Source organism: Eurytemora carolleeae, unplaced genomic scaffold, assembly GCF_000591075.1.
Source record: "Eurytemora carolleeae unplaced genomic scaffold, Eaff_2.0 scaffold1807, whole genome shotgun sequence".
Taxonomy (NCBI): domain Eukaryota; kingdom Metazoa; phylum Arthropoda; class Copepoda; order Calanoida; family Temoridae; genus Eurytemora; species Eurytemora carolleeae.
Window position 1 is genome coordinate 2,375 of NW_019397692.1, and position 18,909 is coordinate 21,283.

Genomic DNA, 18,909 nt, shown 5'->3' on the forward strand with positions numbered 1-18,909 from the left:
ATAAATTGTTAAAGCGAACAAAATAAAAATAAATTATTATTATTTTGGTGTATTGCAAGGTTCATTATTGTGCCAACATTTAACAACTGTTGAATACCTACTGGCTGTACAATATTAAAAAGTCACTTTGCGCGTTCAAACTTTTTTAATCTACTCGTTAATGGTTATAACATTTTTCGTTTTTAACCATTCAACTTTCAGTTCAGTTAACATTTTTCCTCCTTTGTTAATCAAGTTGCTGCATGTTAAATAACTCGATGTTTTAACTGCGTTATCAGTAGATATATACCAAAATATTCGTTAACCGCTTTTTCACTTTACAGTTCGTTAGTTCGTTAACGCGCGCTGTAATCATTACGAAGACATGGGGGGGGGGGGTGTTTGATGACTGATTCAGAATTCTATTTTTTTTTGATAATTTCTTTCATTAAAATTTAAATTTATGAAATTTGCCATTATTTAAAATTTTCTCGTTTTTTTAATATTCCTTTTATTTTTCTTCATGAAAGTATTTTCTGTCGTATATCGTTAATTTAAAACAACTGCCGTTTGTTAACAGATCGTTGCCCGCCCCTAACTATAAGGAAACACCTTTTTAAGGAAGCATAGCAAGGCTAGACATAGGCATAACAAGGCTAGACATAGGTCTCTCTAATGAGAGGGATATTGTTGCATTGTTAGACCATGCTTGGAGAATGAGGGAGGCCAAAAATGGTTCTTTTTAGTTTTCAACATTTAGACATATTGTAAAAATATGTAGATATATAATTTACTATAATTTAATGTTGAATAATTAAATGATTAAAAAATAACATTCTGAAACATCATTAAAGAAACTGTGAAGTTTTTCAAATTGAAGATTCAATGTTGATTCAAAGGTTGCAAGCTGACAAGCAAGTTTTAGAATTTTGCCAAAAACTTCTTAAAACAAAAGTGCTTTAGAGAACCATCATGTACATGTCTGAAGCTAAGAAAAGTATAAAGGAGAGAGTGCGGTAAAATCAAAGATCAAGGCATTGCGACACTTTAATGTAGACCCAGGGATCTATGTGCCTTCTTTAAAGGGTTCTTTTATCTTTTCCGTTTTCAATGGTGGATTTTAAACATTTTCACAAATGTATATGGGGCAAAATTTTTAATTTCTCGACCGGCCATAAACCTTCACAGTTTGTAATCGGTTCAACCGTTTTACTTTAAGATTGGATACAAACTAACAAACAAATATTCTAGTAGATGCAGGGTTTCCCACGAAACATGCCATTTGGTGAATAGTTTTGAGTGTCTTCTTCCACATACGGTATTTGATATTAAAGACTTTTTGCAGTTTATTTCTTTAAAAAATGTTTAACTCATAAATATTTTACTGAAAAATCAATTTTTTATTTTACTATAGTAAAACTGTCATATAATAAATGTTATTAGTCTCTTTGGTATCAAACAACTTATCAAATAATGGAAGAAGACATTTTAAACTATTCATTAACTGTTATGTTTCGTGGGAATATGAATTTATCAACATGAAAATAGGGTTTCCAGTCGTAATTATGTTACGCGTAACACATTCTTTCACTTACGGAGAAGCATTACGCAAAATTACGTGTTAATTATGTATACAAAATAGTCTAGTTTCGCGAAAGGTGTAATTACGTAATACGAAACCATTTAGGGAAAATATGTGCAAGGATATGCACGTTACATACCATGTCAAATCAGAGCTGACAACTTTAGAATGGTATATTCTTAATCCCGATCTGTTAATTAATTTGGAGATTAATAAAAAGAGGAAAACAAGCGTTATTAAATCTGGAGATTAAGAAAAAAGGTGGATCAAGCATTAAACCCGATTTCCACCATTCAAAAGTTTCCAGCTCTGATTGGATAATTTAAATACCTTCAAATTGAAGTTTCGTTAAGTAGGCGTAATTATTATTACACTATTTCGCGAAATTACTTTGTATAAAATTAGAATAATAATAAAATTTATTTTAGAAGTAATAAACTATTATGACCACAATATGTATGTAGACTTGGCATTTCCAAAACGGGGTTTACTTTGTCCCGTCAAAAATATCCGAGATTATATAAAGATAAATATTTAATACAGTGAAATCTAAACAAAATTTTGTTTTGATTATAATTTTGAAAAAATATACAGTCACCACCAGAAAACCGTGGAATAGGAAGACGACATTAAAACAATTACAGCTTTACTAGTACTAGTAACTTATTAAATCACTTATTTACTGAATTGGGTCTGTTTACACTGCACAATTTCTTACAGTCAGAAAACTTGAGCATAGTCTTTCTATTCCAAAGTTTCCTTAATTAGGTCTTTTTTAATTATTAAATTAGTCAATATATTTCTAACTATCGAATAAANTGACAAGTTTTATACCGCTTCAGCTCAGTCTCAATCCAACCTTAGTTTCTGGGAAGGTTTGGAGCAGAGAGCATCAAACAGTTCCGGACCCTTGATAGTTCAAGCAGATCTTAGTTACCTACAGTTAGGGTTGGTATACATAATACATATACTAGCTACAGTTGGAAACTAGAACCAAGTGAGTTGAATTAGCATCAACTGTGATATAAAGAATACAAAAAAGTGTCAGTTAAAACAGTTCAAGTTCAAGTTCAGGTTTAAGTCTGTTTACCCCCGGAAGCAGTTTGAACAGGTTGTCTGCCTTCTACATTTACAGTGCACAACACTGCAGGGTACAAACATATTCAATCATATACAACTTTATAACGGGAAATGCAAGTTTAAATGCACTGTAATAATTAATTATTTAAGCATTCTATACACTGTAATAATTGAATACATGTTTACAATTTATTGTAATAATTAAGTACATGTTAACAATTCAGAGTAATAATTGGATATCGGGGCTAATAGGATAATTATGATATTTTAATTTTTAGCTACATCACAATGTTACACTTGACTATGTGGCTACAATGTAATTTAAAACTTAAATTACGGCTACAACATAACTATAACATAGCGTAAGTGCAACACAACTATAACATAGCTTAAGTGCAACATAACTATAACATAGCTTAAGTGCAACATAACTATAACATAGCTTAAGTGCAACATAACTATAACATAGCTTAAGTGCAACATAACTATAACATAGCTTAAGTGCAATATAATAGTCGCGCGAATTTGCGCCTTCAAAGCACCTAAACAAATTTTCGGCTAAAATGCACTGTGAAAATTCAATCGTGGCTACAATTCACTGTAACAATTAAATTTAAAAAACTTTTTTGTTCTTTTGAAAAGTTCTTTGATACTAGATGAGTTATGATTGAAATAGCATTTGAAATAAAAAAGAAGGCGTTTGGCGCTATTTCAATTTGTTCGTTCATTGTTCATTTACGACCCATTTCGTTTTTATCAGCCGTTCAGAAGAAATTTCAATTTGTTCGTTTTCAGAATTTTCATACACATTCTAACTGAAGGTTCGTTCAATAAAATCGTTTGTTCGCTAAAAATCTATACGTTTTTCAGACTTGTTCAAGTGACCATTAAGGAAATTGTTCATTTATGGTCATGACTGATCCATTAAATGCAAACAATCGTTAATGATTCCAAATTGTTCTTTTTCGTTTTTTTTCGTTCGTTTTTCAATTTCTCTGAACGATCCAATTTATTTATTCATCGTTCGTTAAGTTTTCTGCATCACATCTTTATTCATTAATGGTTAACGCATATTAAGGGCCGCATATAAATATAAAGTCATGATAAAAATTATTCACTAAAAAATTTCATATTTTCGCCTGACTTTAAAATTATAGGATTAAGATATAAAAATCAATAAAACTGAATATGTCACGTTTTTAGTAGTTTTTAGACACATGGTTGGTATTATCTGTTAATATTGAGATATAGATATAGAATATTGGATACAGTTGCCTCCTCATGCATGCAGAATAACTATATATATATATATATGGTTATATATATATATATATGTATATATATATAACCATTGCATGAGGAGGGGGGCATAACAAATGGGTAAGGGATTTTTTTTATGGGGGGAGAGGGGGGATGCTTTGATTTGAATTCAGTTGCGTCTTGGTCTAGAATTCAACAATCTTAAAACTTACAAAGGATTCTTTTTTCTCATTTATAACGCATCAATGGACGAAAGAAATGAAAGATAAAAAACGAGTGATTATAGATGGTCAAATTGGGATCGAAAGTGACGGCTATCTCTTACTAGGAACGAACCGTTAAATCGGGGGGGGGGAGGGGGGGTTAAGATGTAATTAATAAGGGGATTATATGTAGGGCTTCCAATCGAAATTATTTGCACGAAAATCGTGCAAATAATTGGAGTGTAGGAAGAAAGCATCATCACCGGAGTGCTATACCGGAGACCCCGTCATTTTCAACAGAGACCCCGAAGTTTTCAACGGAGACCCCAGTAAAATATTAAAACAATTTTGAAAATGTTTAATCTACTTTTGGGTATAAAAACAAATATATTTCCATCATAAACAAATTGTAGAAGGTGCTGTTATAAGTATTTATATTACATTTAGTTATGACTTTATACCTTTTTTACAAGAAATCTACAAAATTGAAAAGTGAAAAACTTCCAAGATAAAAAAGATATCCCCTGTCTCACCCCCTCCCCCCCCCTCCATGAATTTAATATATTAAGCTTATAAAGATGAAAGTTGTTCGGTTGTTCTTCAACAGCACGTGTATTTATTTTTAAAAAATTACTTATTTTAAAACTACTTTGATCATGAGAAATCGCTTTCTTCGGTAAATTGGTAACAATTCCACCCAGAAATTGCAGTACACTCCTAATATAAAGCAATTTCTGGGATTCTAGGTCTATCTTCCTCGATTGTGGAAAAGTATAAAAAGCTGAATTAAAAAGGAAAAGAGAAAATTGGAGGAAAAAGAGGAGAAAAAGGAAAAAAAGAAAAAAGGCAAGAAAAATACAAAACAAAAATAAAAAGAGAGAAGAAAGAACAGGAAAGTAGAAAAAAGAAAAAGAAAGAAGAAGAGAGAAGAGGAAGATAAAAAAGAAAAAAGAAGAAGTTTGAAGAAGAAGATAGAAAGAAGAAGATAGAAAAAGAAGAAAGGAAGAAGAAGATAGAAAAAAAAGAAAGGAAAAAGAATGAAGAAGAAATAAATAGAAAGAAAAAGAAAGAATAAAGAAAAAGAAGAAGAAGAAAAAAACTTATATCTTTTATATTCTTTATTGGGCGAAAAGTAAACATCAAGACGGATGTCGAAGCCTGACATGGACCCCATTTTCACAAAAGTAATCTATAAAATACACTGGTGATAGAAAAATATTATGTGAATTTTCAAAATTATCAAAATTAAATGATTTTAACCTCCTCGGATACTAGTCGAACACTGTTGCATCTATTCTTGTTTACAAAGTCCGCCCAAAGAGAACTGGTTTCAATATGTACGCAGAGTATACGCTACTACAATTAACTTTCCTTGCATTAGTACCTTGCTACACTCCAATAATTTCGCAAAGATTTGTTTTTGTTTCGAGTAAAAATTGCACGAAATTTCGATGTAATTTTGCATTGATGCGCAAAAGCTATTTCGCGCAAATTCATAATAAACTCTTGGTTTTTGCGTATTTAGTTGTTTTCTGCTTTTCGTTATTTCGAGCTATTTCGTTATTTCGACCTATTTCATGCAAAAAAAGTCATTTCGTGCAAAAAAGCGAAACTGAATTTGCTGTTTTGTGGAAACCCTAATTAAATGACACTGAGAGGGAGGNTCGAGGATGCGAATAGAAAAAGTAAATATATACTAATCAAGAGACTCGACAGTAGTAAGCGTAATCTTTAAGTGACCCTCCATACAAAGATGGCAAATGCAATGCCCGGTTTACAACTGTATCCTTGAAACCTTAATCTGATGAAAAATGTGGAAGATATTGTCGTTTTTCTGACTTAAAAAGTAATTACTCCTCTGAGTTTCTTATAAACAAGGAATGGGCTATCGTTTTCGCAAATGAAAATAAACAGTTAAAAAATACATGATCAAACAAAGCTTTTAATGCTGTAAATAGGGCATTGGATCTTTGCATGAAGGATCGAACTTGAAATTACGCGCACACTCCCTTTTCATGCATATCGGAAGGAAAAATGAAGAATCTGATTTAGATCTTCATTCTTCACAATTTCTGGTTCATTCAACTTTTTCCAAAGAATTTTTCAAAGCCAAGATCCTTCTTTTTTATCCATTTTATCAGGGAATTTCTAAGTCGGGATAAATTTGAAAGGTTGATATATCTTGTTGGGAGGAGATTACTCCCTAGGGTATAGGTTACAATTTTTAATTCATCTTATCCAACCTTTTTAAAATATTTATTACATTTTTTCTTTTTAGGAATTAGTTAAAAACAAACGCAACTTTATTCTTAAAATTAATCTTTCGATCTTTTATCGTTAAATGTTTAAATGTTTAGATCTTTTGATCTTTTTGACATTTTGACCTTTTTAACCCGCTGTTCTCCTGATCTTTTGGTCTCTTCATTTTTGGACCGTTTAATATTTCCAAAACTTTAAATCTCCAAATTAAAAAAAAAATATTCTGATTGATTTTATCTTTAATACATTGATCTCGATTAATAAATTATCCCTTCGTGAGGAATGGTTTTCTCTGAAAGGTATTACTGAGGATTGGAAAAGCCTGTACAGTTTCAACATTTTTCATTTTACTCAGTTCAGTCACTTTTTTTACAAATATATATTCGGATAAAATTGATTGTTGAGGGGGTGGGGGGGGAGGGGGGCAATAGCTTCTATTTTCAAAGAAAATTTAAAAAAAAACATACAATAGCTTCCCCTTTTTTATAGTCATAAAAGTCTGGGATTTCCCGTAAAACGTAACCTTTAAAAAGCGTATTGGGAAAAAAGGTTTTCAAAGGGGAGGGAGAGGGGGGGGGGGTTGATTATTTTATAAAACATAACCAATAATGGAGGAAGGGGATATCTTTTCAATTTCTAAATGGAAATTTTGGTCAATAATTTTTTTAAAAATAACTTAAATGCTTCTTTTAAAGAAGAATATAATTGAGATTTTCTGAAAATTAAGAAGGATTAAAAAATGATCTGTTTGAGATAAAAAGCGGTATTTTAACAGATGCTTATACTTGCAAGTTTATAGTTGGTTTTAGATATCGGAGCTGCAAAAGGTTTTTAAAACCATGTTTTAGAAAGGAGAAAAAAGATGAACATTTGAAACTATATTAATATATATGCCTCGAGTACCATTTTATTTTATAAAAATTATAAAACATAAATTATATAAAAAGTCATGTTTTAAAGAACCGTGCTAATTTTATTGACAATATTTTGATTTGACGTTTTGGATTTAATTTGAATGTCTTAAAATCTTCCAAAAATGCAAGAACTTAATCTAAAAAAAAACTAAATTGAATGTTTGTTCCTCAGTTTGAATGTGAAGAAGATGGCAGCTACGAAGCAGTGCAGCAGGAAAATGTGTAAGTATTAATTTAAATCCTTTTCTATTTTTCTATCTGTCTATCCTCGAGTAGTTTTAGATCCATTTGCGCATTTTCCAGCAACGACAAATTTAATTGACCGCGGGATTTTTAGAAAAATGGCGCGAGGTCGAGATACATAAATGAATATACATAGTATAATGTATTTATCCAGATAAACATATATTATTAGACCGGATAATCTTTCTAATATTTAACTAAATATGAAGCTAATAGGATCATGATATACTTCCTATATTAAGATTATATTATCAGCTATAGTTTGGGAATCCAGCTTTGCCTGGAAGCTAAACTTTCTCTAGAAAAGTCCACCCACTCAGCTTAGAATGTTTAAACCAATCTAGAAACTGTTCTGGCCGTGGTTCTATGTACAGATTTTAAATGTAATCCATTCAAAATATAGAAAAAATGGAATTACAAAAACGGTTTATATTTATCAGGGGTCAAACCTTAACATTTTTTTTTATTACGCACTAAGTCGGTTTAATTTTAGTCTTCAGATGAAGTCACCCCCCCCCCTTTCTTTAAACCATTTTTAAATTTTATGCTGATGAATTTTCAATTTTGTACAATTAATCGTAACGTTTTGTCCCGTATAATGCCGGTATTAAACTTTAATCCTTTGATATTACAGTTTCCGAAGCATAGAAGTATAGAAGACGAAGCTTGCTACCCCGACCAAAATTTTTGTCTCAATTTTAGAAAAAAAGTCAGCATCATACAATTTTTTTGCTTGTTAAAAAATGAAAACATTACTTTAATACATAATTACGTACTTTCAAGTAACACTCCATGCCTTGCTCCATGGCAAAGATGGCAATACCCTATTTATAACGGTACCATTATAAGCTTTGTCTGATCAAGTATTAATTAGATATTAATGTTTTTGTTTATTCAAACTTATATTTTCATTTGCGGGTTCTCTGCGAAAGTGACTTTCACGTTTCTTGCTTATAAGAAGCAATGGAGAAACTATCAGAATAAAACACTTTTCGAGTTAGAAAACCGACGATGTATTTTGTATCTGATTAAGGTTTCAAGGGGACCATTGTAAATCGGACATTGCCATCTTTGCGTGGATGGTCCTGAATGTTAGAAAACGGACTAAACAAAGGAGTTGAGTTTTTGCCACAAACTCTAATTTTCTAATCTCTATATCTTTGTAACCCAATGTCTTAGACCTTAGATATTTCAAACTATTAATACTTATAGATAAAATAATCTAAGTTTGAAATATCAAAGGTGTGCACCATCAGGTTGCAAAGATATTGGGATCAGAAGATTTGAGTTTGTGGCATAAACTCAATTCCTTTCATACAATCATCTCTGAAGTCTCATCCTTTGGGGGTAACCCTGTTTGTCTATTTTTTTGGGTGTCCGATCATAACTCATGAGCCCCTTGACTGAATTGCCAGATTAAAATTTGGTTTGGGAACTCGGTATAACCACGGGAACTTTCTTAGTTTCGTCTAAGTTCCAAGTTGAGTATTATTGTAGACTAATTTATAAGGGAAAACTTCATAGACAGAGCTGCAGGTACCCGCGCTAGCTTTATATATTTTCCATTATATTCACAATGTATAACATGAAAAATGTCTTCCTCTGACTATTGTTACATTGTAAAGAATAATGAAAGTTGAGTGGTGGACTTTTCCTGATTCTCTACATTACCCTTATAATACAGGGGGATATATGGGGCTATACAAGGAGATACAGGGGGATACATAGGGTACAGGAGGATACAGGGGGATACTTTAACGTTACCATATGTACAAATATTTTTTTAAACAAAGCCGTTTTTTACTTAACACGAAACTAAGAATTTACATCAATCTCTACTTGAGAACAAGGCTTTTTATCAGTTATTGTTCTTTAAAAATGTTGCCGTTTTCTGCAAATAAGTTTGCAAACCTCCCCGGGCATTTATTGTTTGCAATTATCCTTGCAAATTGATTTATATTTCAGCTTATTTCCAAAATTTAGCTTGTTATACGAAAAATATTCGCAAAATTTCAAATCTAATTCAGTAAATTACTAAATGTTGATTAAAAATTTTATTGGGTGGAATGTAGAAGATATTTAATTAAAAACGTTCACTCTTTGATATAAAGTACAAATATGCTTTAAAAATTATTTTAAGTCTTAATTTTTCAGTTTTTCAAAGATAAATATTTTTATCGAATTCGTGATTCAATGAACTGTGGGAGGAGTGAGGATTAATGAAAGCAAAGCATGAAAAAGTAACTTTTTTTGAGAACAAAAATTGGACCATTATGGGAATTATTCATGACAATATATTAGAGTAACTCTAAAAAAAACACATGGTGGTTTCTGGTATATTTTGACGCATTTATGCGTAAGAAATAATATGTATGTAGTTATTGGAATTAAACGCTTTTCAAGCTATAAAGTGACATAGCTTCAACATTGTTACGTTAATTAGCTAATGATAAATAGATTCTAGTAGAACCTAGCAGAATTCTAGTACAATCTAGTAGAAGTCTAGTAGAATCTAGTAGAATTCTAGTAGAATCTAGTAGAATTCTAGTAGAATCTATTAGAATTCTAGTACAATCTAGTAGAATTCTAGTACAATCTAGTAGAAGTCTTGTAGAATCTAGTAGAATTCTAGTAGAATCTAGTAGAATTCTAGTAGAATCTATTAGAATTCTAGTAGAATCTAGTAGAATTCTAGTACAATCTAGTAGAAGTTTAGTACAATCTAGTAGAATTCTAGTAGAATCTAGTAGAATTCTAGTACAATCTAGTAGAAGTCTAGTACAATCTAGTAGAATTCTAGTAGAATCTAGTAGAAGTCTACTAGAATCTAGTAGAATTCTAGTAGAATCTATTAGAATTCTAGTACAATCTAGTAGAATTCTAGTACAATGGAAAAATGTCAAATAATGTTAGAAAATTTCGTTTTTTGTTATATTTGACACTTGTGACGTCGTGTATAATTGGTCCATTTCTCTATTGCCGTCTATTGTACTTGATAATCGATTTAGATAAAGGTATATATACATATATATAGATCTAAATAGATAAAATAGGTGAGATAAGCAATTTATTCTAAAATTATCACTATTATTAATAATTGTGTCGGACACAAAACTGAATATATATATATTTATGTTTATATGAAAAATAATAAATTATTCATAAATCTAAAAATTTTAGAGTATTCAAAAAAGTTTTATCTTATAAGAGGGGTTTGCACCATTTTTTTATGACAGTTAATATTTATATATGCTTATATATGAACGCTAAAATACAACAATTTTAATTAAGATAAAACTTTTTTTGATACTCTAAAATGCGTAGGTTTTAAATCTTTTATTTTTAGATTTATGAATAATTTATTACTTTTCAATACAGTTAAACTAGAGGAATATTGAATATGCGTGTTTAAAATTTATAAATATCATTTTATTAATATTTAATTAAAACGCTTTTATGTATGTTAATGGATTTAATATACAACACTTATAGATAGAATAATAGATATATAGATAGATTGATTATATATAAATAGATGAATATAAAGATAGATCTATGGATGGATAGATAGATAGATAGAAAGATAGATAGATAGATAGATAGATAGATAGATAGATAGATGGATAGATAGATTTTATATAAATAGCTGAATTTAAAGATAGATATTTGGATGGATAGTTAGATAGATAGACAGACAGATAGATAAAAAGATAGATATATAGATAGATAGATAGATAGATAGATAGATAGATAGATAGATAGATAGATGGATAGTTAGATAGATAGATAGATCAGTGAACTCCTGGTATTCAAGGTTGCCTGCGTACATGAAGTAGAACCAAGTATAAACCTAACTGTACTAAGTTTACGCTTTATATGGCAACCATTGAATTCATGGGAAAGGGCGGGATAATTTTAAATAAAGAGGGAGGAAGAGAAGGGGGAAGTGGAGAAGGAGGGGAAAATGGTTTTCTGAGTAGCAACAAAAGGATTATATCAAGAATTATGACCTATTTAGAATTCCGTAGTCAGGGGGTAGGGGGCCATTGGAGCTACGCACCCCCTGGACCAGTGAAATCTCCGGATTTAAGGGTTTATTCAGGCCCTCCTGAGCCACCCTCCTGGAAAGGAAAAAATATATATATACAGGGTTATTCATAAAGAATGAGACTTTAGAAAAATTCAATAATTGTTTCCTGGAGGCCGAAACTAGCTTCTTTTTTCTCTAAATCGTTTCGTAAACCAATTACAAACTAAATTCCAGGCAGAAATTAAGCTGCAAATACAAATCGCCATGTTCTAAGAGTTTTGGGTCGTCATTTCAGTCTCATGCTTTATGGGTAACCATGTAGTAATTAAAATAAATAACTAGATTTTATAAAAAATGTTATAGCTGTTTAATAGGTATAATTTTAGTAAAGGAAGACGACTGTGCACACAGAAGCATTACACTTTATAAATTGATTTTAGAGCTGTACTGTTCTCAACATGAAAAATATGCACAAAATGCTCATTGGCGTCTTCACTTTTTATCCGTTTGTATTTTAATGTTAAAACTTTTATGAAAATTTTAACTTTTTCGCGCGTTTTGTTCAATTCAATTTATTCTATGTCATGACTTGTACTTTACAATCGAGCTAATAATATGATAATAATAATAACTAAAATAATATTTTATAAAATAAGCCAAAATAATCCACACTTAACTCTTGGAATCCCTTTCTCAAAAGTTAAGAATAAAAAATTTCAAATTTTGCAAGATCAAGACGACATTTTATCCCTTCTTTTAAGATTTTTTTTTATTTCAGCGCCCGTTCCAATCTCTGGTATCCCTAGACGGGCTCCGAAGCTAAGCGAGATAAGAAGGTAAATTACATCTACAAATATAAACTGTGCTTGTCTGTCTGTCTGTTTGTCTTTTTGTTTTTTGTTTGTTTGTGTTTAATAAACGTATAATAGCTTACATAGAAGCTTATAGAAGCTTACATTTTGTGAGATTACACACGTGATGGGGAAGGAATTTGGATGCCAAGAACAACACAATTTTTGATGTGTGAACATTTTTGAAATTCTACGAAAAAATATGATTGAACCCACGAACTATTTGTTGTTTTGATTCTGAATTGTACAAAGAGCCTATAGAACAAAAACAATCCTAGTTTCAAAGACGACCCCACGAAATATAAATTTAAGTCTTAATTTCCCTTAGTTTCAGGTTGTTAAAAAAGTTTGTTTAAAATAACCAAAATTCAAAAAACTCGTTATTTAAAAAAGACGATATGGCTTGTGTGTTTTTGAATAATACATTAGAAATTAACTTTGAAAAAATAATAACAAATATTGATAAACATATATACAAAAATGAAGATTTTAAACACAAAAGAAGAATGCAATCAATGCTTTTCTTTTGAATTATTTAATCTTTTTTCAAAACTAAGTTTGTATAAAAACCAAGAAGACTATTGTGTGGTCAATAGTGGTTTTCCCATACATTTTGGTTAAATGGTTAGATAAATACATGTAGTTTAAAAAAGTGTAGTGTAAGTCGTCTTATTTTTTATTTATATCAAGAAATGTCGGATACGAATGTTGCAACTTTATTGTGTCTGGCAACTGGGCTCGTTTTTCAAAATAAAGTTGATTGACTTCTTAAAGATCTTACAAAAATATAAGAAGTTTTTAAAGTATAAAATCTTGTAACCTATAACCTAAGCATTTCCTTAACCGTTCTTGCCTTATGCTACATTTTATTCCTGAGTCGCATATATCAATACAATGAAGACAACTTTCTATTTTAATTTTGATTTATATCAAGCTTTTAAACAGCATGGATAGTGGGTATGCATAAACATTAAGACAATTAATCTAGCTGTCAATTAAAAAGCTTCTCTTTATTTACTTGAAACTTGTAATTCGAAAATATCTTGTTAACAATCAAAACTTAATAAAAAAGTCGTCTTCATTGTATTGATATAATCGCCGACCACTATAGCAAAAAACTAGCAATGAAAAAAAAACAATCGTTTTAAAACTATGGTTTTTGGTTAGTTTTTCCCTTTTATATTCTTTTTGGAGAAACAAATACAGAATATAGTTTTGAAATGGTGAAATGTTCACCGTACTAGGAATAAAGCACTACTCTATTTATATCATATCTTTGACTAGGAATAAAGGACCGCTCTATTTATATCATGTCTATGCCTAGGAATAAAGGACCACTCTATATATATCACGTATATGACTAGAAAATAAGGATACTCTATTTATATAATGTCTGTGACTAGAAATAGAAGACTATTTTATGTATACCATGTCTATAACTAGGAATAAAGGGCTACTCTATTTATAACATGTCTGTGACTAGGAATAAAAGACTATAATGTATATCTCATGTCTATTGCTAGGAATAAAGGACTATACTATATTTATACCATGTCTATGACTAGGAATAAAAGGACTACTCTTCTTATATGATGTCTATGAGTGGCTAGGAAAGTACCCACCTGTTTCCACTGTGGGCAGTGCAACGGAGGATATAGTGACGTCACACACTAATATATATATATATATTATTTATATATACTAATGTCGTGGATAAACCACACAGAGGATAGATTGTTGACGCGTACCGGGCGTCTAACAAGTCGGGCTGGAAAAGCTCAAAGCAGCAACCTTCATGTAAAAATGCATAATTGGCTTAAATAAAGAAAATATTACTGAGACTCAACTAGATTATCAAGTACAGATGGCAACGTAGAATTTTTACTCTCTTAGTACAGCTGTATTCTTACGTTACAAGTGTCAACAGTTTATGTGTCCGACAAATTATAAATAATAATAATAAATAAAGTGCTAATCTTACAGTGAAATAAGTGCAATCTTGTGTTTTTTTTATTTTCTGTTTCAATTTCTTGGAAAACATGACAACTGATGGGAAAAAATGTTTTCTTCCTTGTTATATTTGACATTTGTGACGTCATGTATATTTGGTTCATTTCTCTATTGCCACGAGTTGTACTTGATAATCTATTTTCTGAGACTAATCTTTCAGCCACACGCCCCTGAAACCCCTTGACCCACCTTGGAGACTTGAAATTGCAGAAAATAATGTGCACAATATATATGATCCCCTTAAATATATATTTCGATTGATTGATTATCTCGAAATGTACAGCAATAAACAGCAATATACAGCAACATACATCAATAAACAGCAATACACAGCCATATACAGCAATATACAGCAATATACAGCAACATACAGCAATAAACAGCAATATACAGCCATATACAGCAATATACAGCAATATACAGCAATATACAGCAACATACAGTAATATACGGCAATATACAGCAATATACAGCAATATACAGCAATATACAGCAATATACAGCAATACACAGCAATACACAGCAATATACAGCAATATAAAGCAATAAACAGCAATATAAACAGCAATATACAACAATGCACAGCAATATACAGCAATATACAGCAATATACAGTAATATACGGCAATATACAGCAATATACAGCGATATACAGTAATATACAGCAATATACAGCAATAAACAGCACTATACAGCAATATACAGTAATATACAGCAATATACAGCAATATACAGTAATATACAGCAATATACAGTAATATACAACAATATACAGCAATAAACAGCACTATACAGCAATATACAGTAATATACAGTAATATACAGCAATATACAACGATATATAGCAATATACAGCAATAAACAACAATAAACAACAATATATAGCTGTCAAATTAGTAAATTCTGTCCGCGTCAAAGCTGTAACAATTATTTATTTTTACTAAGTTTAATTCTTTCCAAAGCTTTGAAAGAGAACTTTGAAATAATTCTTTTGTTTTTCAACATAATTTTAGCATTATAAAGACTAACTATAAAGACTTTTTCTAATTTAAATTTTTCTTCTTTAATGAAAAAGAATAAATGCTGTAAAATTGTAATTGTAATTTCAAGTGTCTCTTCATTTATAAATTGGCATTTCCGATTTACACCAGTATCCTTTAAAGCTTTATTCGATACGGACTGAATTAGATATTCATGTTTTTAACTTTAAAAAGTGATCATTTTTAAATTAAGTTTTTTTTTCAAAATTGACGCACGCCATAATTTGGTCCAGCAAAACTATGTCGGAATTACAACAATTTTGAAGCTAAAAAACAGCTTTATTTTTAACATTTTTAATTGGATAATAGTTCCAGCTGTGAATCGTGCATACCCCTCTTTCCAGGCGGGTTCATTAAAATGATGGTAATGCATTCTCTTTAAACATCAAAGTGTGGTGGGCGTCATCTTTTCAAGTTTTCAATTAGTTTTCCAAAATGATTTACAAGAATTTCTCTGAGGATCTCAATTATAATTCTATTCGTTGAACTAATTATCTCCTTCCATTCCCCTCCTTCCTTCGTCCCCTTCCTTTTCCCCCTCCTCCTTCCCCCAACCCCTTCTCCGTCTTCCTCCTTCTGTCCCCGTCCTCCACCCAATTCTACTTCCTCCCAAAAAATTTATATTCTAATCCTTATCTTACAAAAGGGGATTAACTATAATATTATTCAAAGCCATTGATTTATATCATATATTAATAATCTAAATTATCCCGTTTTCTACTTTGGTTCAATCTGGAATGCTGCAAATGCAATACTTGATATCATTAAGTTCTATTTAAACTTTCTGGATCTTATATGAGCTTCCGCGACTTTTCATATTTAAGCTCCCTACATTTCATCTCATGGCTCCCTACATTTTATCTCAGTGACTCTCCACATTTCATTTCACGGCTTCATACGTTTCATCTCTTGGGCGGCTCTATACATTTCATCGTATGGCTCCATACATCTCCTCACAGGGCTCGCTACATTTCATCTCAGCGACTCTCTACATTTCATATTACGGCTCCCTTTATTTCATCTCTTGGGCTCCCAACATTTAATCTCAAGGCTCCCTACATTTAATCTCAGGGCTTCCTAAATTTCCTCTCAGGGATTCCCTACATTTCATCTCTTGGGCGGCTCTATACATTTCATCGCATGGCTCCTTACATCTCATCACAGGGCTCCTTACGTTTCATCTCTTGGGCTCACTACATTTCATCTAATGGCTCCCTACATCTCATCACAGGGCTCGCTACATTTCATCTCAGCGACTCTCAATATTTCATATTACGGCTCCCTATATTTCATCTCTTGGGCTCCCAACATTTCATCTCTTGGGCTCCCTACAATTCATCTCATGGCTCCCTACATCTCATCACACGGCTCCCTACATTTCATCTCAGGGCTTCCTAAATTTCCTCTCATGGATTCCTACATGACCGTCTCTGTATATTTCACCATAATAGCTCCCTAATTTTTATTGCCAATTTTATTTCCTAAGCTTCTAACTTTATGTTGTTTGCACCATAAACTTTACTTTTCTTTAAAAGATTTATTCTGTTTAGAAAAGTTTATAAAAAGAGAATAAAAACGTGTGGGCGGATTCTGTTCACGTCATTATTCCGTCCAGAGCTTTTCAAAATATTTAGCTTTAAAAGAGATTTTTGCATCAAAGGGGAAAATAATAGAGATTTCTCCTTTGACCCTTCTTGATATCTTTTAGCTATTTAAAGAATCTCTTTACTCATAAAGAAAAGAAGAATTAAACGCATAATCTTTTATTGTATACATATTAGGGTGGTTTATAATAAGGTCAACATTTTTGTTTGACTAATGTGGTGCACAGCCATTTATTTTATATATAACATTTTTTTTGATGATGTTTAAGGGTGACACGAGGGGTCTCAAAGTTTTTAATTTATCCGTTTTTTTTGCGGAAGGAATTGAGTCTTTGTAACAAACTCTGATTGTTTAATCCCTATATCTTTGCAACTCAATTTTGTTGACCTTAGATATGTCAAACTATGAATTATGTTGGAACCAATAATCTAAGTTTAAAATACTAAAGGTTTACGACACTTGGGGTTGCGAAGATATTGGGATTAGAAAATCTGAGTTTGTGGCCAAGACTCAATTCATTTGACAAACTTCAACCCAGTTGTGCTACCCTGAAACATTTATAAATTCAATTTTGTTCTTTCTATAATCTCAAAATAACCAAAATAAAGATATAAAAGCTCTATTTCGGATTCTAACTTTAAATGGTGATTTTTTTGTGATATTCTGAAAGAAATAAAAATTTATTATATTTCTCAGAATTAAAATATAGAATATTAGAATAATTAATGCAACTTAATCCTGCGTAATAATAAAAAATAATGTTGTCTGAAATGTGAAAGATCTTCATTATAAACTTTCTCAGAAAACGTTGAAATTATATGAAACCAATAAAAGTTCAAATACTAGTTCAATCAATCTTAAATGTAAATGACGGAATATTGGTTAAAAGTCCAGAATTACTATTTGATTATACAAAACTTGAGATCTATAATAATAATATATATAAAAACCATTTTCTAAACCGTAAACATAAATATTTTGTACCTTAGAAATAGAAATTTGAAATTACAATTTCTAATATTGTTAAAGCGTAAGTAAATGTTATTGTGTGCGTATATCAACCTAGCTGTTTGGTTGAGGCTGCCGAGGCTCTGAACCTCCTCTTCTGCTCATGAACAGTTAGTCAGCTGTTCCCTGTTCACTCAAACAGGTTAAACCAGTTCTATTCCCAGGCCAGGCAGGCAGGACCGAACTCTTTGCGCATTTTTTGGAAACTTCGCGGGTATTTACTCCGGTCCGTCTGCTATCAATCCTGTTAAGACTGTCGATGCATTTTTTGCACTTTTTGATTGTTAAACGAAAAGTTTATATTTCTCTAGTGTTTACCATTGTAAATTAAAAACTGAGATCACGCCCAATTCCTCTTAAATCAACAACAGTATAGTATATGTATTATGTATAACTATCCATATATGTATATATAATGCATTTAGTCGAAAACTAAAATATTAGACAACATCTAAATAATATTGTTTAACAAAAAAATAAGAAAAATGTAAATCTTTTTAAAGAATTGTAATATCGTCGATAATGTACCCTTCCTTCTGCCCCTGAAAGCAAACATTAAAGGAATGGATTTTTACCAGTGGGGATGATAGTTCTCTACCTGTGTGCTAAGTACACTTACAACTGTTTACTAATATTGATGTACTATAGGTTAGGCCAGAATTAACTTATAATAATCAAATATGCAGTCTCGGTATAGTTGATGGCCTATTCAATTAGTAAAGTATAGTTGCGTACACTATAACCTCGTTGATTTTTACTCTTTAAATGTGAAGTTGATTACCAGGCCACATTCACGATGGTACCTTTTACACAGTTAGAACGATATATCCTAATTTCTCCAAGTT

The 18,909-nt window shown here is 31.0% G+C and overlaps 1 protein-coding gene across 1 annotated transcript in view; it reads left to right on the forward strand.

The window, feature by feature from the left end:
• Positions 1 to 2,529: 2,529 nt before the first annotated feature.
• LOC111715518 (calcium/calmodulin-dependent protein kinase kinase 1) overlaps positions 2,530 to 18,909 on the forward strand; it is a gene marked incomplete at both ends in the record, with an annotated part of 40,772 nt that continues 24,392 nt past the window's right edge. The window contains 3 exon segments of the mRNA XM_023490852.1: positions 2,530 to 2,712; positions 7,450 to 7,499; positions 12,329 to 12,386. Of these exon segments, the coding sequence (XP_023346620.1) occupies positions 7,466 to 7,499; positions 12,329 to 12,386 (92 nt within the window).